This window comes from Eucyclogobius newberryi, unplaced genomic scaffold (genome assembly GCF_026437365.1).
Source record: "Eucyclogobius newberryi isolate DKJ021-1_F unplaced genomic scaffold, fEucNew1.0.hap1 SCAF_18, whole genome shotgun sequence".
Taxonomy (NCBI): domain Eukaryota; kingdom Metazoa; phylum Chordata; class Actinopteri; order Gobiiformes; family Gobiidae; genus Eucyclogobius; species Eucyclogobius newberryi.
In genome coordinates, this window is record NW_027315812.1 from 4582541 (window position 1) to 4610484 (window position 27944).

The 27944-nt window shown below is 46.2% G+C and overlaps 3 protein-coding genes across 3 annotated transcripts; 1 reads left to right on the plus strand and 2 right to left on the minus strand.

Moving 5' to 3' along the window:
• Positions 1-528: 528 nt before the first annotated feature.
• LOC140364918 (E3 ubiquitin-protein ligase RNF31-like) lies at positions 529-17476 on the minus strand. The gene is made up of 17 exons (XM_072451298.1): positions 17319-17476; positions 16288-16464; positions 15815-15961; positions 15012-15167; positions 14874-14933; positions 13786-13912; positions 13393-13554; positions 12849-12999; positions 11822-11967; positions 11382-11530; positions 10510-10767; positions 9286-9603; positions 5925-6110; positions 4797-5003; positions 3503-3676; positions 2739-2837; positions 529-651 (listed from the first exon to the last, which is right to left on the minus strand). The coding sequence occupies exons 2-17, from the start codon at positions 16462-16464 to the stop codon at positions 529-531; spliced, it is 2640 nt and encodes an 879-aa protein (XP_072307399.1). The 5' UTR covers positions 17319-17476.
• A 795-nt stretch (positions 17477-18271) lies between these two features.
• Positions 18272-24744, plus strand: psme2 (proteasome activator subunit 2). The gene is made up of 11 exons (XM_072451261.1): positions 18272-18445; positions 18690-18722; positions 19781-19843; positions 19912-19989; positions 20338-20386; positions 20454-20551; positions 23062-23130; positions 23670-23737; positions 23823-23877; positions 24067-24153; positions 24496-24744. Exons 1-11 carry the CDS (start codon positions 18398-18400, stop codon positions 24574-24576), a joined length of 729 nt encoding a protein of 242 aa, XP_072307362.1. The 5' UTR covers positions 18272-18397; the 3' UTR covers positions 24577-24744.
• Positions 24745-24833: 89 nt separating this feature from the next.
• On the minus strand, positions 24834-27426 carry lsm5 (LSM5 homolog, U6 small nuclear RNA and mRNA degradation associated). Its single transcript, XM_072451263.1, has 5 exons — positions 27336-27426; positions 26908-27003; positions 25344-25371; positions 25163-25235; positions 24834-24940 (listed from the first exon to the last, which is right to left on the minus strand). The coding sequence occupies exons 1-5, from the start codon at positions 27370-27372 to the stop codon at positions 24908-24910; spliced, it is 267 nt and encodes an 88-aa protein (XP_072307364.1). The 5' UTR covers positions 27373-27426; the 3' UTR covers positions 24834-24907.
• Positions 27427-27944: the final 518 nt, after the last annotated feature.

Below are 27944 nucleotides of genomic sequence, written 5' to 3' on the forward strand. Positions count from 1 at the left end.
CTCACAGGACAAACATCTGACCACTGACACTCACAGGACAAACATCTGACCACTGACACTCACAGGACAAACATCTGACCACTGACACTCACAGGACAAACATCTGACCACTGACACTCACAGGACAAACATCTGACCACTGACACTCACAGGGACAAACATCTGACCACTGACACTGCACAGGACAAACATCTGACCACTGACACTCACAGGACAAACATCTGACCACTGACACTCACAGGACACACATCTGACCACTGACTGACACTCACAGGACAAACATCTGACACTGACACTCACAGGACAAACATCTGACCACTGACACTCACAGGATCAAACATCTGACACTGACACTCACAGGACAAACATCTGACCACTGACACTCACAGGACACACATCTGACCACTGACACTCACAGGACAAACATCTGACCACTGACACTCACAGGACAAACATCTGACCACTGACACTCACAGGACAAACATCTGACCACTGACACTCACAGGACACACGTCTGACCACTGACACTCACAGGACAAACATCTGACCACTGACACTCACAGGTTTCTTGCACTTGCAGCAGAAGCTCTTGTGGCAGGCGGGACACGTGACCTTGAGCTGGTCCACGTCGTTGATGAAGCCGGACGTGCACTGGAGGAGGACAAAAGGGACGAGACGGTTTGACAGGTGATTGACGGTGATTGACAGGTGATTTATGGTCGACGCGGCGACGGGAGGACTCGACACTCTAAACCGTCAGACGATTATGAGCCACGCCTCCAGACCAGAATCTTTGAGTACAACAGACGCTCCTCTCTCGAGTCGAGAGTAAGTGTTCTCTTCATCCAGACGTTTACTTCAGTGTTGAACAGAAAGAACCGTATTCTCCAGACTATAAGTCGCACCTTTTTCATAGTTGTGGCCGGGCTGCGACTTATACTCCAGAGCGACTTATATGTGATATTATTTGTTATTTTCACACTGACAACACAAGAGGGCGCTCTAGGCTCTAAGCGACGCAGAAGAAGAATCTGCACTTCCTCTTCCTCTGGAGTTTGTGGAGTTGTTTAGAAGTGACACAGAGGAAGAAGAATTCAGTGGATTTAGTGATTTGGGGTAAAACTGATGCTTTGCTAAACTTGTTAGCATGTTCTTTATGCTATAGTTATCTGAATAACTGTTCATATGTTACGTTAACATACCAGACACTTACCACAGTTCTGTCTGTGCCTCATGTAGCTGAAGGTGTTAGCATTAGCATACGTCATGTAGCTGAAGGTGTTAGCGTTAGCATACGTCATGTAGCTGAAGGTGTTAGCGTTAGCATACGTCATGTAGCTGAAGGTGTTAGCGTTAGCATACGTCATGTAGCTGAAGGTGTTAGCGTTAGCATACGTCATGTAGCTGAAGGTGTTAGGGTTAGCATACTTCATGTAGCTGAAGGTGTTAGCGTTAGCATACTTCATGTAGCTGAAGGTGTTAGCGTTAGCATACGTCATGTAGCTGAAGGTGTTAGCGTTAGCATACGTCATGTAGCTGAAGGTGTTAGCGTTAGCATACGTCATGTAGCTGAAGGTGTTAGCGTTAGCATACGTCATGTAGCTGAAGGTGTTAGCGTTAGCATACGTCATGTAGCTGAAGGTGTTACGTTAGCATACGTCATGTAGCTGAAGGTGTTACGTTAGCATACGTCATGTAGCTGAAGGTTTAAGCGTTAGTATACGTCATGTAGCTGAAGGTGTTAGCGTTAGCATACGTCATGTAGCTGAAGGTGTTAGCATTAGCATACGTCATGTAGCTGAAGGTGTTAGCGTTAGCATACGTCATGTAGCTGAAGGTGTTAGCATACGTCATGTAGCTGAAGGTGTTAGCATACGTCATGTAGCTGAAGGTGTTAGCGTTAGCATACGTCATGTAGCTGAAGGTGTTAGCGTTAGCATACGTCATGTAGTTGAAGGTGTTAGCGTTAGCATACGTCCACCTGTTCACCATGTTCTCTCATCTGTTATTAGTTTAAACTGCATTTCAAGAGGACATGTCTGTTCTTGGTCTTGGATTTTATCAAATACATTTCCCCAAAAAATGCGACTTATACTCCAGTGTGACTTATACTTATACTGCCACTTATACTCCTGTGCCACTTATACTCCTGTGCCACTTGTACTCCTGTGCCACTTGTACTCCTGTGCCACTTGTACTCCTGTGCCACTTGTACTCCTGTGCCACTTGTACTCCTGTGCCACTTGTACTCCTGTGCCACTTGTACTCCTGTGCCACTTGTACTCCAGTAGGACTTGTACTCCAGTAGGACTTGTACTCCAGTAGGACTTGTACTCCAGTAGGACTTGTACATGTTTTTTTCTTCTCTATTATGCATTTTTTGGCTGGTGCGACTCCAGAAAATACGGTACTTCTATATAAACGTGTCCATAATGAGTAATGAATACATATTTGGCAGAAGAGTAAGAACAGTCCAACATCTTGCGTGAAGAGGCCCCGCCCCCTCAGATACAAGGTCAAGAGGCCCCGCCCCCTCAGATACAAGGTCAAGAGGCCCCGCCCCCTCAGATACAAGGTCATGACCGGTATAACTCACCTTAAAGTCAAGCTCGGTCGGACACGGGAATTTATCTACGACTTAAACCAGAAGTGGCTCGTGAGGAGGTTTACACGAACATACGCTACTCGGTCAGATGGAAGCGAGTGGTCAGGATCGGTCAGGAGCGGTCAGGACTCACGTGGCTGCACCAGAGGAACTTGGGGTCCTTCATCAGCGTGTGCTCCGTCAGCTTTCGGTGGAACAGGTTGTACACGTCAGTGCTCAGGCAGTTCCTCAGCTGCAACACAGACAGCGACGCCACGTTAAAAACACGACGCGTAACGACGGGGAAGAGCTCGACTTTGTGATCGTGAGATGAACGGAGCAGGAAAACAACAACAACAACAACAACCACGATTATCGGTTGAACCAATTAATATCCTCACAGACTCAGGCTTAACGAGTCTTAATGAGCTGAAACTGAGAATAAAAATGGCAACATACTCACCGAGGAGGAGCAAGAGCAAGAGGAGGAGCAGGAGAAGCAGGCAGAGAAGGAGGAGGAACAAGAGGAGGAGCAGGTAGAGGAGGAGGAGGCAGAGGAGGAGCAGGCAGAGGAACAGGAGGAACAAGAGGAGGAGGAGCAGGATCAGGGGAAGCAGGAGGAGGCGCAGAAGGAGCAGGCGGAGGAGGATTCGGAGGAGTAAGAGGCGGAGGAGGAGCAAGAAGCGGAGGAGCAATAGGCGGAGGAGCAAGAGGCGGAGGGGCAAGAGGCGGAGGAGCAAGAGGCGGAGCAGGAGGAGGAGCAAGAGGCGGCGGAGGAGGAGCAAGAGGCGGAGGAGGAGGAGGAGGAGCACCAGGAGGAGGAGCACCAGGAGGAGGAAGAGAAGCAGGAGGAGCAGCAGGAGGAGCAGCAGCAGGAGGCAGAGCAGGAGGAGCAGGAGCAGCAGGAGGCGGTCTTACCTGGATGTCGAGTGTGGAGAAGTAGTTGTCGAGCTGCTCGGGGTCGTTGATGTCCGGCTCGTCACAGGCCGGACACACCATGTCCCGGATGTGTTTCTCTGTCACTGAGATGGTGAAGTGACTCTCAAAACACTCCAGGCAAAGAGAGCACTGACATGAGGTCAGGGAGCGCATCTGGACCGGTCAGAAGAGGACGGGTCAGGAGACGACGGGTCAGAAGAGGACGGGTCAGAAGAGCACGAGAAGAGGACGGGTCAGAAGAGGACGGGTCAAACGAGGACGGGTCAGGAGAGGACGGGTCAGAAGAGGACAGGTCAAAAGAGGACGGGTCAAAAGAGGACGGGTCAGGAGACGACGGGTCAGGAGAGGACGGGTCAGGAGAGGACGGGTCAGGAGAGGACGGGTCAGAAGAGGACAGGTCAAAAGAGGACGGGTCAAAAGAGGACGGGTCAGGAGACGACGGGTCAGGAGAGGACGGGTCAGGAGAGGACGGGTCAGAAGAGGACAGGTCAAAAGAGGACGGGTCAAAAGAGGACGGGTCAGGAGACGACGGGTCAGGAGACGACGGGTTCGAAGAGGACAAGAAGGGGACGGGTCAGGAGAGGACAGGTCAGATGAGGACGGGTCAAGAAAGGACGAGAAGGGGACGGGTCAGGAAAGGACGAGAAGGGGACGGGTCAGGAGAGGACGGGTCAGAAGAGGACGGGTCAGAAAAGGACGAGTAGAGGACGGGTCAGGAGAGGACGGGTCAGGAGAAGACGGGTCAGGAGAGGACGGGTCAGAAAAGGACGGGTAGAGGACGGGTCAGGAGAGGAAGAAGAGGACGGGTCAGAAGATAAATTATAACACATCAGATGTTCTTTGACCACATGGAAGCATCTGAGCCCCTGACCTTGTTGAGGACCTGCTAATGCTTCAGATGCCCATCCCCCTGACCTTGTGCCCCTCCCCCCTGACCTTGTGCCCCTCCCCCTGACCTTGTGCCCCTCCCCCCTGACCTTGTGCCCCTCCCCCTGACCTTGTGCCCCTCCCCCCTGACCATAAGATAAGATAAGCCCCTCCCCCTGACCTTGTGCCCCTCCCCCTGATCATAAGATAAGCCCCTCCCCCTGACCTTGTGCCCTCCCCCTGACCTTGTGCCCCTCCCCTGACCATAAGATAAGATAAGCCCCTCCCCCTGACCTCGTGCCCCTCCCCCTGACCTCGTGCCCCGCCCCCTGACCTCGTGCCCCGCCCCCTGACCTCATGCCCCGCCCCCTGACCTTGTGCCCCTCCCCCTGCCCCGCCCCCTGACCTTGTTGAGGGGGAAGTTGCTGAAGCAGACCCTGCACTCGTGCTGGAGCAGGCGCTTGATGAACTCTCGGTCCGGAGACTCCTTCACGGCCTGGATCACGTCCTCCAGGTTGTAGTTGGCGCCCGGCTCCTGTAGCAGCGCCAGCACCAGCTCACAGCGCCCCCAGCTGGGCAGATCGTACAGCGCCAGGAGCCGGCGGCAGCTCCTCTGCGGAAAGACACAGAAATCATGTGTAAAAACGGCCAAACTGTCACGTATTTTGGGACATTTAAATGTGAAAAATGGACAGAGCAGGTTTAAATGTCTCGACCGTGAAATAAATCTCAAACTAGATCAAATTTAGCCTCATTTTTTAGACTTAAAGCATAAATCAGGCTTGGAGGTAGATTTGAACGTCCCTAAACTCTGGAATGCTCTTTTTTTTTTTTGCACTATTTTATTATTTTAGATTGTTTATTTACCGTTTTAGGGTTTTTATTATATTACCATTTGATCATTTTTAATGTTCGGAGAACTGGTAGAGTGTTTTGTGCCATTTTAACTCTTAACTTACATATTTACACCCATTTTCTGTAAGATCTAGTTTAAGTACACTTTGTATTTAGTCAATTTAAACCTGCCCATTTTTCAAACTTAAAATGTCACAAAAAAGTGCAAATCTGGCAATTTCACACATAAAATGCCTTAATTTCATTTGAAAACATGACACGACACATTCTTCTTATGAGTAAAATACAGAAAGACGTTTGATTTCTCTAAATTTAACATTTGTTCCTATTTCCTGCGCCTTATATCAATAAAATAAATGCCACCATGTGTTTTCAGAGGGTCATTCGCCTTCGAACGAACACAGCTCCACAAAAACAAGTGACTAAATCAAATAAGTAATGAGTTAAACATCGTGTGTCGCAGCTGAACGAGCTCTAATATTTTTAAATGAGCTTTGACCGTTCACAGGTTTTATTTCAGTCATTATTAGAGCTCTTAACGGTGTAAAACCCGCCTCTTTTACCACGTTTCAGAGCCGCTCGGAACAAACAGCACCCCCTACTGTCCGAACGTACAAACCACTTCCACACATGACAGGCAGGGACTTTAAAGCACCCCCGTCCCTGCCGCCTTTCGAACCTGTTTGTCCGGGTCTCTGGGGTCGATGGGCGGCTCGGGCAGCGCGGTCCATATGCGCTGGTGGTACGGCTCCAGAAGGGGGCGCTGCAGCAGGGACAGCGCCCCCCGGAGCTCGCCCCCGCTCTGGCGCAGCGCCTCCTCGCACCGCGACACGTCCCGGAAGCCCAGCGACTGCAGCTCTCGCATCTGGAACCGGTGAAAATGTGAAGACACCACGGGTTTTTATACTTTTAAATGATGATCAAAACTAAATAAAGCCGTTATTATTCGTCAAATCATAATTTACATGGGGTTTTGGGCCTTGTTTACAGTTTGGTTGCCAGGTAACAGCTGCAGCTCATGTCCAACCAGGAAGTGACATTATAAACGTCTTTCGAGTCAAATCTTAAATATAATAATGTTCAGTACATTTTAGTGACATGTGTCGTATGGAATTTAACAGAGAAACATTTAATCAACACATTAACACATTAAATTCAAATAAATACATAAGATAAAAAATACATACATTTTAATATAAATCATTCAAATATATATATTAATTAATACATCAAAATAAAACTAAACTAAATTAAACTGTTGAATGCAGATTTTGTGGTATCCAGGCAGCAGACCTCTGACCTCTGACCCTCAGACTTTAGACCTCTGACCTCTGACCCTAGACCTCTGACCCTAGACCTCTGACCTTAGACCCTCAGACCTCAGACCTCTGACCTTAGACCCTCCCTCAGACTTTAGGCCCTCAGACTTTAGGCCGTCAGACTTTAGGCCTCAGGCTTTAGGCCTCAGGCTTTAGACCTCAGGCTTTAGGCCTCAGACTTTAGGCCTCAGACTTTAGACCTCAGACTTTAGACCTCAGGCTTTAGGCCTCAGGCTTTAGACCTCAGGCTTTAGGCCTCAGGCTTTAGGCCTCAGGCTTTAGACCTCAGACTTTAGGCCTCAGGCTTTAGGCCTCAGGCTTTAGGCCTCAGGCTTTAGACCTCAGGCTTTAGACCTCAGACTTTAGACCTCAGACTTTAGGCCTCAGGCTTTAGGCCTCAGGCTTTAGGCCTCAGGCTTTAGGCCTCAGGCTTTAGGCCTCAGGCTTTAGACCTCAGGCTTTAGACCTCAGACTTTAGACCTCAGGCTTTAGGCCTCAGGCTTTAGACCTCAGACTTTAGACCTCAGACCTCAGGCTTTAGGCCTCAGGCTTTAGGCCTCAGACTTTAGACCTCAGGCTTTAGACCTCAGGCTTTAGACCTCAGACTTTAGACCTCAGACTTTAGACCTCAGACTTTAGACCTCAGACTTTAGACCTCAGACTTTAGACCTCAGACCTCAGACCTCAGGCTTTAGGCCTCAGGCTTTAGGCCTCAGGCTTTAGGCCTCAGGCTTTAGGCCTCAGACTTTAGACCTCAGACTTTAGACCTCAGGCTTTAGACCTCAGGCTTTAGACCTCAGGCTTTAGACCTCAGACTTTAGACCTCAGACTTTAGACCTCAGGCTTTAGGCCTCAGACTTTAGACCTCAGACCTGGAGCCAGAACCAGTCCAGGACCAGGGCCAATGTTGATTTTAAATTCAGATGGTGTTTCAGGCCTAGAGGGGACTTTGTGCGTCTGCTTCAGTATTTTGAACACTTCCTCTTCCTCCTCCTCTTTCTCCCCCTGCTTCTCCTCCTCTTCCTCCTCCTCTTTCTCCCCCTGCTTCTCCTCCTCTTCCTCCTCCTCTTCCTCCCCCTGCTTCTCCTCCTCTTCCTCCTCCTCTTCCTCCCCCTGCTTCTCCTCCTCTTCCTCCTCCTCTTTCTCCCCCTGCTTCTCCTCCTCTTCCTCCTCCTCTTTCTCCCCCTGCTTCTCCTCCTCTTCCTCCTCCTCTTCCTCCCCCTGCTTCTCCTCCTCTTCCTCCTCCTCTTCCTCCCCCTGCTTCTCCTCCTCCTCCTGCTTCTCCTCCTCTTCCTCCTCCTCCTGCTTCTCCTCCTCCTCCCCCTGCTTCTCCTCCTCTTCCTCCTGCTTCTCCTCCTCCTCTTCCTCCTCCTCCTGCTTCTCACGCTCTCTTTCCTCCCCTTCCAGCTCAGAGACTCTTTATTTGCGTTATCTCTCAAGGACAAGCTGTGGGAGTGGAAACCAGCTCTGCTCATGTTCTTATCTCACTTTACTGCAGAGCAAACATGGAGCGGAGGAGAACGCCCCGTTATAAAAGGTCCAGCGTTACCTAATATCTACACTTTGAACCATACATTTACTCATAAAGGTTAAATAATCCTTTATATAATATCAGGATGCAGCGATTGTTTTAGTAGTCAACTCGTCAAACAATTACCGTATTTTCCAGACAATAAGTTACACTTTTTTTCCATAGTTTTGGTGCGACTTATACTCCAGAGCGACTTTTATGTGATATTATTTGTTATTTTCACACTGACAACCACAAGAGGGCGCTCTAGGCTCAAAGCGACGCAGAAGAAGAATCTGCACTTCCTCTTCCTCTGGAGTTTGTGGAGTTGTTTAGAAGTGACACAGAGGAAGAAGAATTCAGTGGATTTAGTGATTTGGGGTAAAACTGATGCTTTGCTAAACTTGTTAGCATGTTCTTTATGCTATAGTTATCTGAATAACTGTTCATATGTTACATTAACATACCAGACACTTACCACAGTTCTGTCTGTGCCTCATGTAGCTGAAGGTGTTAGCGTTAGCATACATCATGTAGCTGAAGGTGTTAGCGTTAGCATACGTCATGTAGCTGAAGGTGTTAGCGTTAGTATACGTCATGTAGCTGAAGGTGCTAGCGTTAGCATACGTCATGTAGCTGAAGGTGTTAGCGTTAGCATACGTCATGTAGCTGAAGGTGTTAGCGTTAGCATACGTCATGTAGCTGAAGGTGTTAGCGTTAGCATACGTCATGTAGCTGAAGGTGTTAGCGTTAGCATACGTCATGTAGCTGAAGGTGTTAGCGTTAGCATACGTCATGTAGCTGAAGGTGTTAGCGTTAGCATACGTCATGTAGCTGAAGGTGTTAGCGTTAGCATACGTCATGTAGCTGAAGGTGTTAGCGTTAGCATACGTCATGTAGCTGAAGGTGTTAGCGTTAGCATACGTCATGTAGCTGAAGGTGTTAGCGTTAGCATACGTCATGTAGCTGAAGGTGTTAGCGTTAGCATACGTACACCTATTCACCATGTTCTCTCATCTGTTATTATTTTAAACTGCATTTCAAGAGGACATGTCTTCTCCCCAAAAATGCGACTTATATATGTTTTTTTTGGCTGGTGCGACTTATACTCCGGAAAATACGGTATTTCTATTGTACTTTTTTAATTTTGCTCGTTTAATAGTTTTTTAGCTCTAAACCTGAAGTGAGGACAAACAGAAGCTAAAGTTCACCTTGTTCTTCCTGTCCCGCAGCAGCTGCTTCACCGCCGCCTCCGTGTCGCCCCCTGTGGCCAGCCATGCCTGTTTGGCCTCAGCTCTGGACAGCTTCGGCCCCGCCTCCTCCTCCTCTTCCTCCGCCTCCTCCTCCTCCTTGGACATCCCGTGATCCTTGGCGGCGGTGAGCTGGACAGAGGCGGCCACGGCGCAGATCTCGTCGAGGAGGTGCGGCAGCTCCGAGTTCAGCCAATCGCAGGGGTTGGTGGTGCTGCCGCCGCACATGCTCAGAGCGGCGGACACCTCCTCCGGGCTGACGCCGCGCTTCTCCGCCTCCTGAACCAGACACCGCACGTTTATTACACCATCTGCGCCGCCACAGACGTCTGAGCTTGGCCAATGAACACCACTCAGATTCAGAGATTTAAAATTATATTTGCAATTTAAAAGAAGATTTCACACATTTAGCATTTTTCATGATGGTTCATAATAAACTAGGAATCCGTCGTTCTGGTCGTGACTATGACGTGAGAAATGCTCAAAACGAGTCTGGAGATGATTTATGGAGTTATAAAGCGACGTCACAGGTAGAATATGACATCACAGATCGAGGAGATTCAGAACGGAGTGTTTCTGAGGCTCGGAGGGGCGAGGACTTTGTGTGAATGAAGTTAAACGTGCTCCAGCCGAGTTTGTGACGAGGAACAGAGCGAGAACAGGGTTAAAGAGAGAAGAAGACAACAGGTTGAGCCCCCTGCTGGATGGATGGAGACAGGACGGCAAAACTACCATCTGATGATAACGTCCATTGATTATTTATGTGGTTGTTGTTTTTTTATCTTACCTTTATTTAACCAGGATTCAAAACAATGTATATTATAAAATCCTCTCATAAGAAAAGTCCAATTGTAAATGTCATGGTGTAATATCTTTGCTGCATGTTTCAGATCAAAGTGTCTGAAGTTCATGGACGACACGGTGGAGGAACACGCCAGAACGAGTAAGACACAGATCTGTTCACGCAATTTACAAGTGTTTACAGGATGAGAATGTTGTTATTGTGGTCTCAATTCAAAAGACAAACATATTAAACTAGAAACACAAAATGATCCAGACCGATATCAATCACTTCAAATAAAGGAACGGCGTGATATTCCTGCACGTTTGAGGTTCAGTGCGTTCTTTTCCTGACCCACGTTCTGACCACTCCTCCCGATGACCACGCCACTAAACGCCACTGACCCTGATCTGGTGGACGAGGTTGAGTCCGTCCTCCATCAGCGCCTTCTGCCGCCGGAACTCCGCGTTGGCGTCGAGCGTCGGCTTCAGGGCGACGGGCGGCGGGGCGGCTCTGGCGGCGGGAGCAGGAGCAGGAGCAGGAGCGGTGAGCCGGGCCACGGGCAGGGAAACAGCGCCCCCTGTGTCTTTGCACGAGAGGCTGCACATGGCACAGACCGAGCCGGGCCTGGTGTTAACGAAGGTGCAATACTGACACGTCCACTGCAGGAACACACGATTATTCATGATTATTGTGAGAAAAAACATCACGATTTAATGATTATTGAAAGAAAAAACATCATGATTTAACAATTATTGAGAAAAAACATCACGATTTAACTATTATTGTGAGAAAAAACATCACGATTTAACGATTATTGTGAGAAAAAACATCACGATTTAACGATTATTGAGAAAAAACATCACGATTTAACGATTATTGAGAAGAAACATCACGATTTAACTATTATTGTGAGAAAAAACATCACGATTTAACGATTATTGAGAAAAAACATCACAATTTAACGATTATTGAGAAAAAACATCACGATTTAACGATTGAGAAGAAACATCACGATTTAACTATTATTGTGAGAAAAAACATCACGATTTAACGATTATTGTGAGAAAAAACATCACGATTTAACGATTATTGAGAAAAAACATCACGATTTAACGATTATTGAGAAGAAACATCACGATTTAACTATTATTGAGAAAAAACATCACGATTTAACTATTAGAGAAAAAAACATCACGATTTAACTATTATTGAGAAAAAAACATCACGATTTAACGATTATTCACGATTATTGAGAGCTCTGAGCGTTCCGGACCTTGGAGACGGGCGGGGCCAGAGACTCGGGGCCGCTCGGGGCTTTGGCCGGCGCTGCTGGAGGTCGAGTGGCCAGACGGGGGCGCTCACACACCTCGCAGAGCACGCTGCTGCCCGGGTTCAACACGGTGCAGCTCTTACACTGCCACTCTGCGGGAAACAGCAGAACAAGCATCACACGAGCCACAGACGGTTACAAAGTACTGCGTTTACAATGTATTTCACTTTAACTGTGTAATAGTACTGCGATATTCGAATACAATACTAGTACGAGTGATCTTTAAACTAAAATGTGCATCACTTAATGAGAAGATTGACAAAAGTTTAAATCAAGGCAAATTCAGGACTTTGTTAAATGAAATCTGCTTTTTTAACGTATTATTTTCCTTTTATTTCCATCGATAGCGTCCGATGCGGCGCTCGTGGGTTCGCCGGACTCACCTGCGTTGGGCGACTGGGGCGTGGTCGGCGGGGCGTCCTGACCGGGGCCGGTGGACAGTCGGGGCCGGTCGCAGGTGGAGCACAGCACGGCCCGGAACTCGTTGAGCGTCGTGCAGTGACCGCACTCCCACGAGGAGAGTGAGGGCCTGGACACAGACACCGGGACGGTCAGGAGACGGTCAGGACACAAACACCGGAACGGTCAGGACACAGACACCGAGACGGTCAGGGCACAGACACCGGGACGGTCAGGGCACAGACACCGAGACGGTCAGGGCACAGACACCGAGACGGTCAGGACACAAACACCGGAACGGTCAGGACACAGACACCGAGACGGTCAGGGCACAGACACCGAGACGGTCAGGGCACAGACACCGGGACGGTCAGGACACAGACACCGAGACGGTCAGGGCACAGACACCGGGACGGTCAGGGCACAGACACCGGGACGGTCAGGGCACAGACACCGGGACGGTCAGGACACAGACACCGAGACGGTCAGGGCACAGACACCGGGACGGTCAGGGCACAGACACCGGGACGGTCAGGGCACAGACACCGGGACGGTCAGGGCACAGACACCGGGACGGTCAGGGCAGTCAGGGCACCAAGCAGTGACTAAAAACATCTACTAATAATTCTAGATTTGATGAATATCTGGTTTTTAACACTTTGACATCCTTAGTATCGAAACAAGATGAGAATTTGAGCAAATATCACTGCAAACTCTTCTTTTAGGTCAAATCAAAAACAATTACAAAATTATCCTAAAAGTTATATATTAAATAATTTAAATACAAAAAATAATAATAATTTTTAAAAATGTTTTAAATAATAATAATAATAATAATAATAATAATAATAATAATAATAATAATAATAATAATAATAATAATAATAATAATAATAATAAAATATATTATATTATATTATAATACACTAAAATAAGATAAAATACTAGGTGGGATTTAAAGTCTCATGACCTTCCCTGAACACGTTTCGGTGCAGCTGGTGTGTGGTTCACCTGGAGGCTTTGGCCGCAGACGCCAGGGTCCGGTTGTGTCCCACTCGGTCCGGGTGCGAGTGGAACAGGCGGTCACAGTTCTGACACAGTCTCTGGTGACACGAGGAGCAGAGCGCGTGCACCGGCGAGATTCCACAGATGGAGCACGGGTCTGGCACCAAAACACACACCAAAACTCTTATTGTCCATCGGCTCGAGGGCCAGAAATGTCCAGATTATTCAGCCATAATAAGTTGATACCAATAACACCTTTCAAATGAATTAAATCATAATAACAGTGACCATTTTAGAAGCAAAATTTAGTCTTTGGTTCAAATACTTCGAATTTAAAGTACTTTTTATCTGGCTGTTTTGTCACAATAACTTTATTCTGTCATTCAGAAAGTTTAATTTCATAAAGCTTCATTCAAACGTGTCAGAAAATGGAATGAAAGAAAAATAAAGCCGTCACTGCTGGTCACGTTCTCAGTACTTTTTCTTACAATCATCTAAACGTTGCTATGGTGACGACCCCGTCTTGGCTCTGTGGACACACTGCTCTGACCTGCTTTGGCCTGGAGGAGTGGCTCCCTCTTGTGGGCGGCGCGTGCCGGGTGTCGGTGGTAAAGGTCGTCACAGGCGTCGCAGAAGCTCTGACCATTGCACGACGGACACGCGAACATGGACGAGCTGCCACAGAGACTGCAGTCTGCCACCACAGGGGGCGCTGCAGGGGGAACGGAGACAGAACAGGGCGTGTCAGTGACGGGCCCAACTCTTCTGTCGGCCCCGCCCACAGTCACAGTCTAATAAAGGTATTTGATGGCATCCTAAATACAGACTGGCTAAACGCTTGTGGGATGTAGTGAGTCCTACGTTCATCTTTGGTCTCGTTGAGTCATTTTAAGACGTATTTTGTCCTAGTTCAGTCTTAGTTTGTTCCCACGTTAGTTCGGACCGTTGCCTTGTCTCGGGAGGGTCTTGATCCTTGGCGCTGGCTTTGGAGGGACTTTTGGAGACGGCTTGGCTTCAGTTTGAGGCTCGTCTCTTAAAGGAATCATCACAGCGTTGCTCTCCGCCTCCTCCTGACAACCACAACCAAACTGTCATTTCGTCTGTTTAAGCCTTTATTTAGTCAAGGTTTTTTCCACTGTAGACTATTATAGTCCTGGTTTAGACCTGGTATAGACCTGGTATAGACCTGGTATAGACCTGGTATAGACCTGGTTTAGACCTGGTATAGACCTGGTTTAGACCTGGTATAGACCTGGTTTAGACCTGGTTTAGACCTGGTTTAGACCTGGTTTAGACCTGGTTTAGACCTGGTTTAGACTTGGTATAGACCTGGTATAGACCTGGTTTAGACCTGGTATAGACCTGGTATAGACCTGGTTTAGACCTGGTTTAGACCTGGTATAGACCTGGTTTAGACCTGGTATAGACCTGGTTTAGACCTGGTTTAGACCTGGTTTAGACCTGGTATAGACCTGGTATAGACCTGGTATAGACCTGGTATAGACCTGGTATAGACCTGGTTTAGACCTGGTTTAGACCTGGTATAGACCTGGTTTAGACCTGGTATAGACCTGGTTTAGACCTGGTTTAGACCTGGTTTAGACCTGGTATAGACCTGGTTTAGACCTGGTTTAGACCTGGTTTAGACCTGGTATAGACCTGGTTTAGACCTGGTATAGACCTGGTTTAGACCTGGTTTAGACCTGGTATAGACCTGGTATAGACCTGGTATAGACCTGGTTTAGACCTGGTATAGACCTGGTATAGACCTGGTTTAGACCTGGTATAGACCTGGTATAGACCTGGTATAGACCAGGTTCAGTCCAGGTTCAGTCCAGGTTCAGTCCAGGTTTGGTCTTGGACTCAAGTTGTTTTAGCCCTAGTCGAGTCCCGATGTCGTTCCCAGTTTGGTCCTGTTTCTTGTCATCTTTAGTTGGGATTGGGGTTTATTCCACATTATCATTAGTAATATAATAACTAACTTTTTTGGAGTAAAAAACAGAACTTCAAACAAACACAGCAGCTCCTGACCTGCTCCTGGACCAGAGACGGGACCACGTCTTTAAAGTTCTCCGTGTGAGGATGAGCGTTCTGAGGACAAAACAACCACAAACCAGTCAAAGCGACACATCGTCTGCCATCAAACAGAAAAGAAGGCGCTGTAGAAACCTTGAGGAGCAGGTCCACCTCGGTGCGAAGGGTCATGACCTCCACCGTCACCGCGGCGACCGTCGCCATGTCCGGGTCGGTGACGTCGTCGGGGAAACTCAGCCCGTCGATCTGCTGATTGGTGTAACCGTAAAGGTACAGCACCTCCCGTCCGCCCTGCACGCAAATGAGGAAAAGAACTTTACGTCTGTACTCGCCGTGATGGCGCCCCTCGTCTGTACTCGCCGTGATGGCGTCCCTCGTCTGTACTCGCCGTGATGGCGTCCCTCGTCTGTACTCGCCGTGATGGCGCCCCTCGTCTGTACTCGCCGTGATGGCGTCCCTCGTCTGTACTCGCCGTGATTGCGTCCCTCGTCTGTACTCGCCGTGATGGCGCCCCTCGTCTGTACTCGTCCCTCGTCTGTACTCGCCGTGATGGCGCCCCTCGTCTGTACTCGTCCCTCGTCTGTACTCGCCGTGATGGCGCCCCTCGTCTGTACTCGCCCCTCGTCTGTACTGGCCGTGATGGCGTCCCTCGTCTGTACTCGCCGTGATGGCGTCCCTCGTCTGTACTCGCCGTGATGGCGCCCCTCGTCTGTACTCGCCGTGATGGCGTCCCTCGTCTGTACTCGCCGTGATTGCGTCCCTCGTCTGTACTCGCCGTGATGGCGCCCCTCGTCTGTACTCGTCCCTCGTCTGTACTCGCCGTGATGGCGCCCCTCGTCTGTACTCGCCCCTCGTCTGTACTCGCCGTGATGGCGCCCCTCGTCTGTACTCGCCCCTCGTCTGTACTGGCCGTGATGGCGTCCCTCGTCTGTACTCACCGTGATGGCGTCCACGGTGGTCCTGAACACTGGGTTGTTGTGCTTGACGCTCCTCCAGTATTTGGGTCGGGTGGGACTGGTCAGATTACAGCCGTATTTCTCCAGGATGCCCAGGGCCTTGGTCAGTCGCACCAGCGAGTCCAGCACCTGCGAGAATCAGAGGTCAAGCTCTGAACACCTGCAGGTCAAGCTCTGAACACCTGCAGGTCAAGCTCTGAACACCTGCAGGTCAACACGGGACACTCAATACAGTTATCATTAAGGCTAAAAACTATCATGAAAATCACATAAATGACTGAGGCTGGAGCGGGTCAAATGTGCTCTAAGTTACCCCCTGCCTGCTCTGCTCTGCCGTGTTCTCCCTCAGCATGGCCTCCCTGTATCCCTTTAGTGTTAACCTGAGGCTGGAGCGGGTCAAATGCGTCCTGGGTTATCTCCTGTGACTGGAGCGGGTCAAGTGCGCTCTAAGTTACCTCCTGCCTGCTCCGCTCTGCCGTGTTCTCCCTCAACATGGCCTCGGCTCTGATGTGGAGGTACTTCTGCGACAGGGGCTCCGGTGAGCGGGCCATGTGCTGCACGGCCGTCTTGACATCCTGCGCTTGACCCGACCTGGACAGGAGCGCCGCCGCCCGCCTCCGCGCCTCCTCCATCTGAAGACGACGGCGAGAGAAAACACAGAAATACACATCCACATAGATCATTTCAAAAAGAATGAGGCTAATTTCACAAAAATGAGATTGAACAACTTGTAATAAAGTAAAAAAGTCCAGGGGAATCACTTTTTTTAGAGTTATGTTTTTATCTGTGGGTTTCATGCCGCTCGATTGTTTCACTTTATCAGACGGTGAACAAAAAGTAACAAATAAATAAAAAGTCACAGCTTAAGCAGTTGAAAGAAGTCAAAATCGAAACAAATGCAGTAAAATCCAAAGTTAAATGTGTTTACAGCAGCTCTGACGTCACTCACGTGCGTCTGAGGCTTTTACTTTGACAAAACCGCCCGGATTTGTCTTATTTTGTGATATTCTGAGGTTAATGTCTCAGAAAAGTCCCGGGTTCGATTCCCAGGAGGCGCAGGGTCTTTCTGAGTGGACATTCTCCCCAATTCTGTTTACGTCATGCGATTCATGAATGTTCAACATTCCGAACAGATACATATAAATATTAAATGTGCGTTAGCCATTTACTAATGAATTTGAATTAAAAGATCTATAAAACTGGCACGAATGACATTAAACAAGTGGCACATTGTAGTTTAAAATCAGCTGACGACGACTGTTTGGCACTCATTTTTATTCATTGATTTGAATTAATACGACATATCCTGCTGTAATATCATAACAAGTGGCACCTCGAACTAAGTATTTATGCCACTGTTATTTGTAAAAGTGTTAAGTTTGTCAGAAAAGTCCAAGTGAGAACTGAATGTTACTCAAGTTGAAATCGAAAGTTACAAACAGCAAAAACAACCAGTGCAAGGTTTGATTTAGCGACATTTACTCACCGTTTTCACGATTTAAGCTCTTTCCCGTCTTTTGTTTCGTGTCTTTGACCTCGCGACACTTCAGAGTTCCGTTCGGAGCATTTAGAGGAGAAATATTCAGGTTTTATGTCAGTTTTTGGGTCAGAGCTGTCAGTTTCCGGGAGTTGTACAAAACCGGAACAGAGCGGCGGAAGTGGACATTTCACAATAAAAGCATCACTCTGTTGAATTACTAAAACTAAATAGCAAAATAATTAAATAAACAAGTACCCAAACGAATAGATTTTAATAATCCAACCAAATTAATCAATCTATTTATTTAATAATTAAACAAATGGCGTAGTAAATAAATCACTTACTTACCTTAATAAACAACTTGATAAATAACTTAGAAATAAATCAATAAATCAATAAATATTATCAAGAATATTTAAAGAAAAACAGAAAGCATGTGAACATTTTGTATACAACTTATAAATAATAACACGCTGTTGTTGTTTTTTGTTGTTTTTTTACAAGTACGTTTTAAAATAGGATACAATCAATTATTTAAATTGCATAAATATACCGTTTATTTTATTAAGAAACATTATCATTCATTCATGTGCATTTTTGAACTTAACTGTGAAACGAATATTTTTTTAAATAAAATACTTAAATATTGTTAAGTATGAAAGTTATGTTGTGTTTTTATTACTTTTTTTTAAAGTCTAATTATCTTCTTTTTTTTTTACATCGAATCTAGTCAAAATATTCATTCCATATAAATACGATTTTTTTTCTTTTTCTTAATTCGATGTAAAAAAAAGAAAGAAATTCGTTATAAAAACACAAAATAACTTTCATAGTTCAGTCCTATTTTGCCAAAACAAAACCATGCGCTATGATAACACACAGTTTGATAATAATTAGTTTCATAAGTAAATGTAATAATTCCGTTTTTATTTTCCAATGGGAAGTGAGTGGGCGTGGTCTTCTCCATCGAAACTAAACTGAATCAGGAAATTAAAAAACTGCGTCGCGCGTTCGATCGCAGAGATTCGACCTTTTCCACTAAACTAAACTCCAGAAGTGACTTTGCGCTGCACATTTATTGAATCATGACTAAAACAAACAGGTTGAAGATCAGCGGCGACAGTCAGAAGAAGGTGAGTGAAGTTACAGGTGCAATCTTCATTTTCAACTCAAAACCACTGAAACGTGTTTGCGCACTTTCCCCATCGTGTTCTGGCGTTTGCGTGTGTGAAATACGCGTGAAAGTGATGCGTGAGCGCGACGGAAAGTGCGAACGTTTGGAGAAAAGCGAAAGTGAATCCGTGAAAGTTTTGGAGCGTAACATGAGTCAGCGATGCAACAAATGATGGGGATTGTTTTGTGCGTTTCCGGTTTTAGGTTGACAACTTCCGCCAGCAGCTCAACAATGAGGTAATAATGCAGATAACTTTATACTTTTCCAAACGAGTTTACCTGGAGTTTACTGCCAGCTTTTCTCCTACAGGAAGTGCAGAGTAAGACAATGTTTTACTACTGCAGCTTTGTTATAGTTTATGTTTTTATGAGAAGAGTTTCTATTTTTATGAGAAAAGATTCTGTTTTTATGAGAAAAGTTAATATTTTTATGAGAAAATATTTAGTTTTATGAGAAAAGTTTATATTTTTTGAGAAAAAGTTTTAGTTTGTTTTTTTTTGTTAGTTTTTTTATGAGAAAATATTTTGTTTTATGGGAAAAGTTTATATTTTTCTGAGAAGTTTCTGTTTTTATGAATAAAATAAGAATGAACATGAAGTTGGACTTTAACCGCAGCATCAGGCTCATAATATGTGTCAGGTGCAGGTTCTTGAGTTGTTTTATAATCGTGGTGATTTTAGAATTAAAACGTTCCTGTTTAAATCATAAGTAAATTAAGTCGTCACTCGTCCTGATCTGTGTTTTGGAGGAAATCAAGTGAGTCAGTGATGTGCATGAAAACAGAACCTTTTCTCATAAAAACAGAAACAAACAGAAACTTTTCTCATAAAAACAGAAACTTTTCTCATAAAAACAGAAACTTTTCTCATAAAAACAGAAATAAACAAACTTTTCTCATAAAAACAGAAATAAACAGAAACTTTTCTCATAAAAACAGAAACTTTTCTCATAAAAACAGAAAGAAATTGAAACTTTTCTCATAAAAACAGAAAGAAACTGAAACTTTTCTCATAAAAACAGAAAGAAACTGAAACTTTTCTCATAAAAACAGAAAGAAACTGAAACTTTTCTCATAAAAACAGAAAGAAACAGAAACTTTTCTCAAAAACAGACTTTGTTGTAGTGGAGACCATGAGCTTCAGTATTTCCCTTTCACATTTACATATCAAATACATTTGGGCTTCATACCTAATAAAAGCAGCACAATTAAACAAACATAATATGTAGAAACGATTTCAAACTCAATGTTCTTTTATGCTTGTTGTTTATCGATTCATATTTTGTTGCTTTTCAGATCGATAATCTGTTTTGCAGCGTCATTCCTCAGAAGATCGTTAAACTGGACGCTCTGCTCAGGGTCCGTCCTCGTCACAATAACGTCAGCGCGTTAAGTCAGAACGTCTTTAACCCGTTTTGTTTCCTCAGGACGACGTCTTCACTGACACCACGTCGCTCCGAGCGCCTCTGGACATCCCCATCCCGGACCCGCCCACCGAGGAGGAGGTCTGTTCCGCTCCATCCTCGGACAAAAGTCAAACGTCCGTCAAACGTATCGGAAAAGTGCAGAAACGTCGCTTTTAACACGTTTAGTGTCGCATTTTTATGTTTAACCGGCGCTTTTGGTAGCATTTGTTTTCACGTAAACTGTGGATATTCAAACTCAGCGTTTCTTCAGAACGACATTCGCGATATTGTCTGAGATCGATGTTTCCCACGTTCTCCCGGGAAAAGGCAGATTGTTGAGCGTAAAGAGAACAACACAATATCCTTCTTCTCATTCCGCTTAAAACTCAGATCCTGGAGTTTAGATCTGTAAATATCACAGTAAATAAAGTGTGTTTTCTCCTGAAGGAAATGGAGACGGACAAACCAGACGGAGAGAGCAAGAAAAAGAAAACCCGTAAGTGTTTGTTTGTTTGTAGTTATGATCCATGACGACCTTTGACCTTTGGCGCTCTGGTCCACAGCTCCAAAGTGCGGCTTCATCGTGTCAAACGAGCGACTCATGAAGATTCTGGAGCTGCTGAAGCCCGAGATCTTCAGCTTCAGAGAGAACGTGGCAAACGTACGTGTGACGAGCGCTCGAGGGTGACCCTGAGGTCACGTGTGTCACAGGTCACGTGTGTGTCACAGGTCACGTGTATGTCACAGGTCACGTGTGTGTCACAGGTCACGTGTGTCACAGGTCACGTGTGTCACAGGTCACGTGTGTGTCACAGGTCACGTGTATGTCACAGGTCACGTGTGTGTCACAGGTCACGTGTGTCACAGGTCACGTGTGTCACAGGTCACGTGTGTGTCACAGGTCACGTGTGTCACAGGTCACGTGTGTCACAGGTCACGTGTGTGTCACAGGTCACGTGTATGTCACAGGTCACGTGTGTGTCACAGGTCACGTGTGTCACAGGTCACGTGTGTCACAGGTCACGTGTGTGTCACAGGTCACGTGTGTGTCACAGGTCACGTGTATGTCACAGGTCACGTGTGTGTCACAGGTCACATGTGTCACAGGTCACGTGTGTCACAGGTCACGTGTGTGTCACAGGTCACGTGTGTGTCACAGGTCACGTGTGTGTCACAGGTCACGTGTGTCACAGGTCACGTGTGTCACAGGTCACGTGTATGTCACAGGTCACGTGTGTGTCACAGGTCACGTGTGTGTCACAGGTCACGTGTGTGTCACAGGTCACGTGTGTGTCACAGGTCACGTGTGTCACAGGTCACGTGTGTGTCACAGGTCACGTGTGTGTCACAGGTCACGTGTGTGTCACAGGTCACGTGTGTGTCACAGGTCACGTGTGTCACAGGTCACGTGTGTCACAGGTCACGTGTGTGTCACAGGTCACGTGTGTGTCACAGGTCACGTGTGTGTCACAGGTCACGTGTGTGTCGCAGGTCACGTGTGTGTCTCAGGTCACGTGTGTGTCAGGTCACGTGTGTGTCGCAGGTCACGTGTGTGTCACAGGTCACGTGTGTCACAGGTCACGTGTGTGTCACAGGTCACGTGTGTGTCACAGGTCACGTGTGTCGCAGGTCACGTGTGTGTCACAGGTCACGTGTGTGTCGCAGGTCACGTGTGTGTCTCAGGTCACGTGTGTGTCGCAGGTCACGTGTGTGTCGCAGGTCACGTGTGTGTCGCAGGTCACGTGTGTGTCGCAGGTCACGTGTGTCACAGGTCACGTGTGTCACAAGTCACGTGTGTCACAAGTCACGTGTGTCACAAGTCACGTGTGTCACAAGTCACGTGTGTCACAAGTCACGTGTGTCACAAGTCACGTGTGTCACAGGTCACGTGTGTCACAGGTCACGTGTGTCACAAGTCACGTGTGTCACAGGTCACGTGTGTCACAGGTCACGTGTATGTCGCAGGTCACGTGTATGTCGCAGGTCACGTTTGTGTCGCAGGTCACGTTTGTGTCGCAGGTCACGTGTGTGTCGCAGGTCACGTGTGTCGCAGGTCACGTGTGTGTCGCAGGTCACGTTTGTGTCGCAGGTCACGTTTGTGTCGCAGGTCACGTGTGTCACAGGTCACGTGTATGTCACAGGTCACGTGTGTGTCACAGGTCACGTGTGTGTCACAGGTCACGTGTGTGTCACAGGTCACGTGTGTGTCACAGGTCACGTGTGTGTCACAGGTCACGTGTCGCAGGTCACGTGTGTGTCGCAGGTCACGTGTGTGTCGCAGGTCACGTGTGTGTCTCAGGTCACGTGTGTGTCGCAGGTCACGTGTGTGTCACAGGTCACGTGTATGTCACAGGTCACGTGTGTCACAAGTCACGTGTGTCACAAGTCACGTGTGTCACAAGTCACGTGTGTCACAAGTCACGTGTGTCACAGGTCACGTGTGTCACAGGTCACGTGTGTCACAGGTCACGTGTGTCACAGGTCACGTGTGTCACAGGTCACGTGTGTCACAAGTCACGTGTGTCACAAGTCACGTGTGTCACAAGTCACGTGTGTCACAGGTCACGTGTGTCACAGGTCACGTGTATGTCGCAGGTCACGTTTGTGTCGCAGGTCACGTTTGTGTCGCAGGTCACGTGTGTCGCAGGTCACGTGTGTGTCTCAGGTCACGTGTGTGTCGCAGGTCACGTGTGTGTCTCAGGTCACGTGTGTGTCACAGGTCACGTGTGTGTCGCAGGTCACGTGTGTGTCGCAGGTCACGTGTGTGTCGCAGGTCACGTTTGTGTCGCAGGTCACGTGTGTGTCGCAGGTCACGTGTGTGTCGCAGGTCACGTTTGTGTCGCAGGTCACGTGTATGTCGCAGGTCACGTGTATGTCGCAGGTCACGTGTGTGTCACAGGTCACGTGTGTGTCGCAGGTCACGTGTGTGTCGCAGGTCACGTGTGTGTCGCAGGTCACGTGTGTGTCGCAGGTCACGTGTGTGTCGCAGGTCACGTGTGTGTCGCAGGTCACGTGTGTGTCGCAGGTCACGTGTGTGTCGCAGGTCACGTGTGTGTCGCAGGTCACGTTTGTGTGTGTCGCAGGTCACGTTTGTGTGTGTCGCAGGTCACGTTTGTGTGTGTCACAGGTCACGTTTGTGTGTGTCACAGGTCACGTTTGTGTGTGTTACAGGTCACGTGCTGGATCAACCACCTCATCCCCAAGATAGAGGACGGGAACGACTTTGGAGTGGCCATCCAGGTACTACTGCTAAAGCTACTGCTACTGCTTCTGCTACTGCTACTGCTGCTACTACTCGTAACGTTTACACACAATTTTAGCACCATTTTGGATACATTGTTATACAAAACTTGATTAATTCCACAGTTTGAAACACAGATTTAAGCCTCATGCACAAACGCTGCTGTTGTTTCACATGTGTGCCACTAGGGGGCTCAAACCTCCGCACGCTCTCACAAAGTTAATAAAAGCTGTTTGCTCGTTGGGCCCCACTCTGAGGCCCCTGTGCTGCAGGACTAGTTTGTGAATCAGATTACCTCGCTTTTATGTAATACTTGTTTTCTATATTCATATTCATCTAAAAACACAAACGCATCAATAACAACTACTATAACACACCACTAGATGTCACTCTGGAGACGCGTTTCGAAGCCTTGAAACATTTTGTTCAGAAGCAAAATATGTTTTTCCACTTTTTATGTGACACTTTTACTTGAATACTTTTTACTTCTGTATCTGTACTTTTACTTTACAAAGTATTATGTATTTTCTCACTTCAGGAGAAAATCCTGGAAAGGATCGCCGCCGTCCAAAAGAAAATGGACGAACTTCTGCCCAACATCAACAAGTGAGATCAGACTCCGTTTGTCTTTAGTATTATTATTATTATTTATTACTTTAGGTTTGTGTTTATTGTTGTTTGTTTTCCTCAGGTATTTGTCTGAAAGAGGAGACGCTGTGGCCAAAGCCTCCAAAGAGACACACGTGGTGCGTCTTTCATTCTTCTTTTTGTCTTCTGCGTCTCGTCTCCATGGAGACGTCATTGCTTTGCCTGGAATGTTCCACAGTGTGCTTTACGTTCAGACACTTTCCTGACCATGAACTGTTCCTTTAGCGGCCTCTGGTGGTCAGGAGTCGCTTTAATCAGCTTCATTGACCTTCTCTTCTTCTCTGCAGATGAATTATCGCTCTCTGGTTCATGAGAAGGACCTGGACATGTTCCAAGAGTCCAGAGTGATCCTGCTGGACGTGCGCGGACTCTACGTACGTCACAACAAACATTTACTACTCACTTTCAGTTGAACGTTTGATTTTCAAGTTTAAAGGTGGAAATGTAAAACTAAACAGGTTATTTTTATCCACAAACACTAAACTGTATTTATTGTGGGGAAAAAACATCGGACACAGAAGCAGCGCTCGACATGACATGAGATTTATTTAAAGAATTCACAAAGTCCAGAAAATATCTGTCATTTTAAAACGTCTGTAGCGCCTCAGATTTACAGAGTGTCAAAATGTCCTTTATGGCCCCTAATGCTCAGGCCCAGACTTTGCAGCTATCGTTCTTAGTTTGATGTTTTAATGTGTTTTGTTTCCATCATTTAGACTGAACTTTACGACGTCATCAACAAAAACCTGGACAAAGTGACAAACCCCAAAGGAGAGGAGAAGTCGTCCATGTACTGAGCCTCTGAGTGCTCTGCTTTTACAAATATATCGAGTACTATCTCTGGTGTGCGGGTTTAATGCTGATTTACAAGTCAAACTGTGATAGAAATGAAACGTCTGCTTTTCCTCTTCAAATGGTGTCGACATTTGTTTTGTTGTGGTAAAAATGTCATTAATAAAGAGAATGCTCCCAAAACTTTTGCAAAATCTTTTAATTTCAAACAAAAAAGTGCCTTTCAAACGTTTGGACCTCGTTCTTTTTCCAACTCAAAACATGATACAAAAATAATGTCATGAAAAAGAACTAAACATGTACGATTACATCATCAAAATAAACTAAAACGAGTGGTCAAACTTCAGGTCCTTCACCGCCAGGAATGAGCTGCAAGTCAAGAGAATATTTCAGCATTTTACGATGACAAATGAGAATGTAAGTTCAAAAAGTAAAAAAATATTCAATAAAAGAACAGCTCAACAAAGTAAAGATAATTTTAGCCCGTTTCTAAATGACAGAATTTGACGTTGACCCTTCAAGATCATATTCTAGAACACTATTCCTTTAACACTAAACGCGGAGCATGGAAGGGCATCCAGCGCATCTCACCATCGTGATGTTGTTTCCGTTGAGCAGAATCTGGTCCAGTTTGGTTATCCTCCGTCCCTCCGGCGTGATTTCACTGGAACGAGAGTCCGAAGTTACCACGAGGCGCGTTCAAGTGCGACTGCGGCCTTCGCTCGGACGCGGCGGAGGGAAAATACTTTGTAAATACTTCATAAATACTTACAATTCTGTCACATCCTCCAGGACCATGTCTGAGAGGAGAGTGAAGGACTGAAGCGAACAGGATTACTGTATTTGTACACGTTATTCTCAGAGTGTAATTGTGGCCGTCGTGATTATTCAGGTCGCAATATAATCGTACGAACCAGAAAATAAGAATCGTGACAATTTACAAGCGTGATTACCGTATTTTCCGGAGTATTAGTCGCATCTTTTGTCATAGTTTTGGCCGGGGTGCGACTTATGTGATATTTGTTATTTTCACACTGACAACCACAAGAGGGCGCTCTAGGCTCTGAGCGACGCAGAAGAAGAATCTGCATTTCTCTTCCTCTGGAGTTTGTGGAGTTGTTTAGAAGTGACACAGAGGAAGAAGAATTCAGTGGATTTAGTGATTTGGGGTAAAACTGATGCTTTGGTAAACTTGTTAGCATGTTCTTTATGCTATAGTTATCTGAATAACTGTTCATATGTTACGTTAACATACCAGACACTTACCACAGTTCTGTCTGTGCCTCATGTAGCTGAAGGTGTTAGCGTTAGCATACGTCATGTAGCTGAAGGTGTTAGCGTTAGCATACGTCATGTAGCTGAAGGTGTTAGCGTTAGCATACGTCATGTAGCTGAAGGTGTTAGCGTTAGCATACGTCATTTAGCTGAAGGTGTTAGCGTTAGCATACGTCATGTAGCTGAAGGTGTTAGCGTTAGCATACGTCATGTAGCTGAAGGTGTTAGCATACGTCATGTAGCTGAAGGTGTTAGCGTTAGCATACGTCATGTAGCTGAAGGTGTTAGCATTAGCGTACATCATGTAGCTGAAGGTGTTAGCGTTAGCATACATCATGTAGCTGAAGGTGTTAGCGTTAGCATACGTCATGTAGCTGAAGGTGTTAGCGTTAGCATACGTCATGTAGCTGAAGGTGTTAGCGTTAGCATACGTACACCTATTCACCATGTTCTCTCATCTTATTATTTTAAACTGCATTTACAGATGAAATGTATGTTCTATGTCTTGGATTTTATCAAATACATTCCCCCAAAAAACGCGGCTTGTGCGACTTATACTCCGGAAACTACGATATTTTTGTTCTCAATTTATCATCCGAAAAGTAAATAACCTGTTTTTATCTGGCTGTTTTTGTCACATTTAACTTTATTTTGTCTTTCGGAAGGTTCACACAAACTTGAGGAAAAGTCACATGACGCGCCACGAGAATGTAAGAAAATTAAATATTTCACTGTTTAGTCACAATAATCGTTAAACTGTGACGTTTTTCCACACAATAATTGTAGCGCTAACATTTGCAATCGTGTCATCTGCAGTGAGGAGCAGCAGCGATCACACCGGGCCACGTTACGGGTCAGATCTGTGGAAAGGCACATAAGCTCACGGTAAGAACCCATGTTTTTCAAGGTATTTTTAAGCTTTAAAACCTGTGAAAAATAGATATGTTTAACGCGTACAGGGGGAACGTGGTCAGGAAGGCAACTTAATGCAGCTTTTATAACTTGCAAACATTAAAACGCAGTCCTCTGATAGCATGTAGCTAAAGGACTCAAAAGGATACTGACAAAATCATCAAAACCCAGCAAAGTTCCGACTATTTCTTTATCCGTTTTCATGACTATGTGAATCCGGGAGCCGATGCACTTGTCCACCAGCTCTGCAAAAAAGCAACAAAACGTGCTTATTATAGTCTGCAATGACCAAACAACAATACACAGGCCACACTGAGCTACAACACGCATTTATCTTCTCCTATAAAGAATATTTATCCATTGTATTTACTCCACAACTGCAGCGCATCTATGAAAAATCCACATAGCAATTAGCAAACGTGATGCTAACTCCGATAGCAAATGCGGCTAAAATTGCTTTTAAATCTCTTCTACATTGTTCACTTGAGAATATAAGGTCTGTCTAGTAGACGTGAGAATATATTGTGAGTATTTGGTCTGGTGAACGTGAATAAATGGTTAAATTGAGAGTTCAAACCGAGCGGCAGCAGCTGCGAGGGGTTCGTGGTCGCCATGTTTGATCTGCGAGCGCTCAAAGGCGGAAGTAATCGAGAGAAGCGCGAAACAGACGGAGACAGACGAGTGTAATCCACCACCGATCCACGCATCATCGAACACGCGAAGAAGAGATCCACGTGGTTAGCGTGTTAGCTAGTTGTTTAGTTAGTTTATCATTTATTTGTAATGTGGCTAATCTTATGCACAAAGCCCTTGTGTATATGACAGGTTTATATGTTCATTTGGTGGGATAGTCTCATGGTTCGTTCAGACCGGTGCGGCAAAAGCGTCCAGTTTACATTCAAAGTCTATGTAAACGCGCGTCGAGCACCTCCTGCGTTTTTGCGGTGCGGTTTCCGCTTATTTGCAGCGTGGAGCGATATAAAAAATATTTTATATTATAAAATGTATGTCCTGTTTACCTGCATCTTTTTCATATATATAATACCGGGTAGTTTGTGGGAAAATCAGTGGCTATTTAAAGATGTACTTATTTAATTTACCACAATTTAAGATCATAAACAAAAACCAACAAGGACAAGATGAGATAATCCTTTATTAGTCCACACAGTGGGGAAATTTCAGTGTT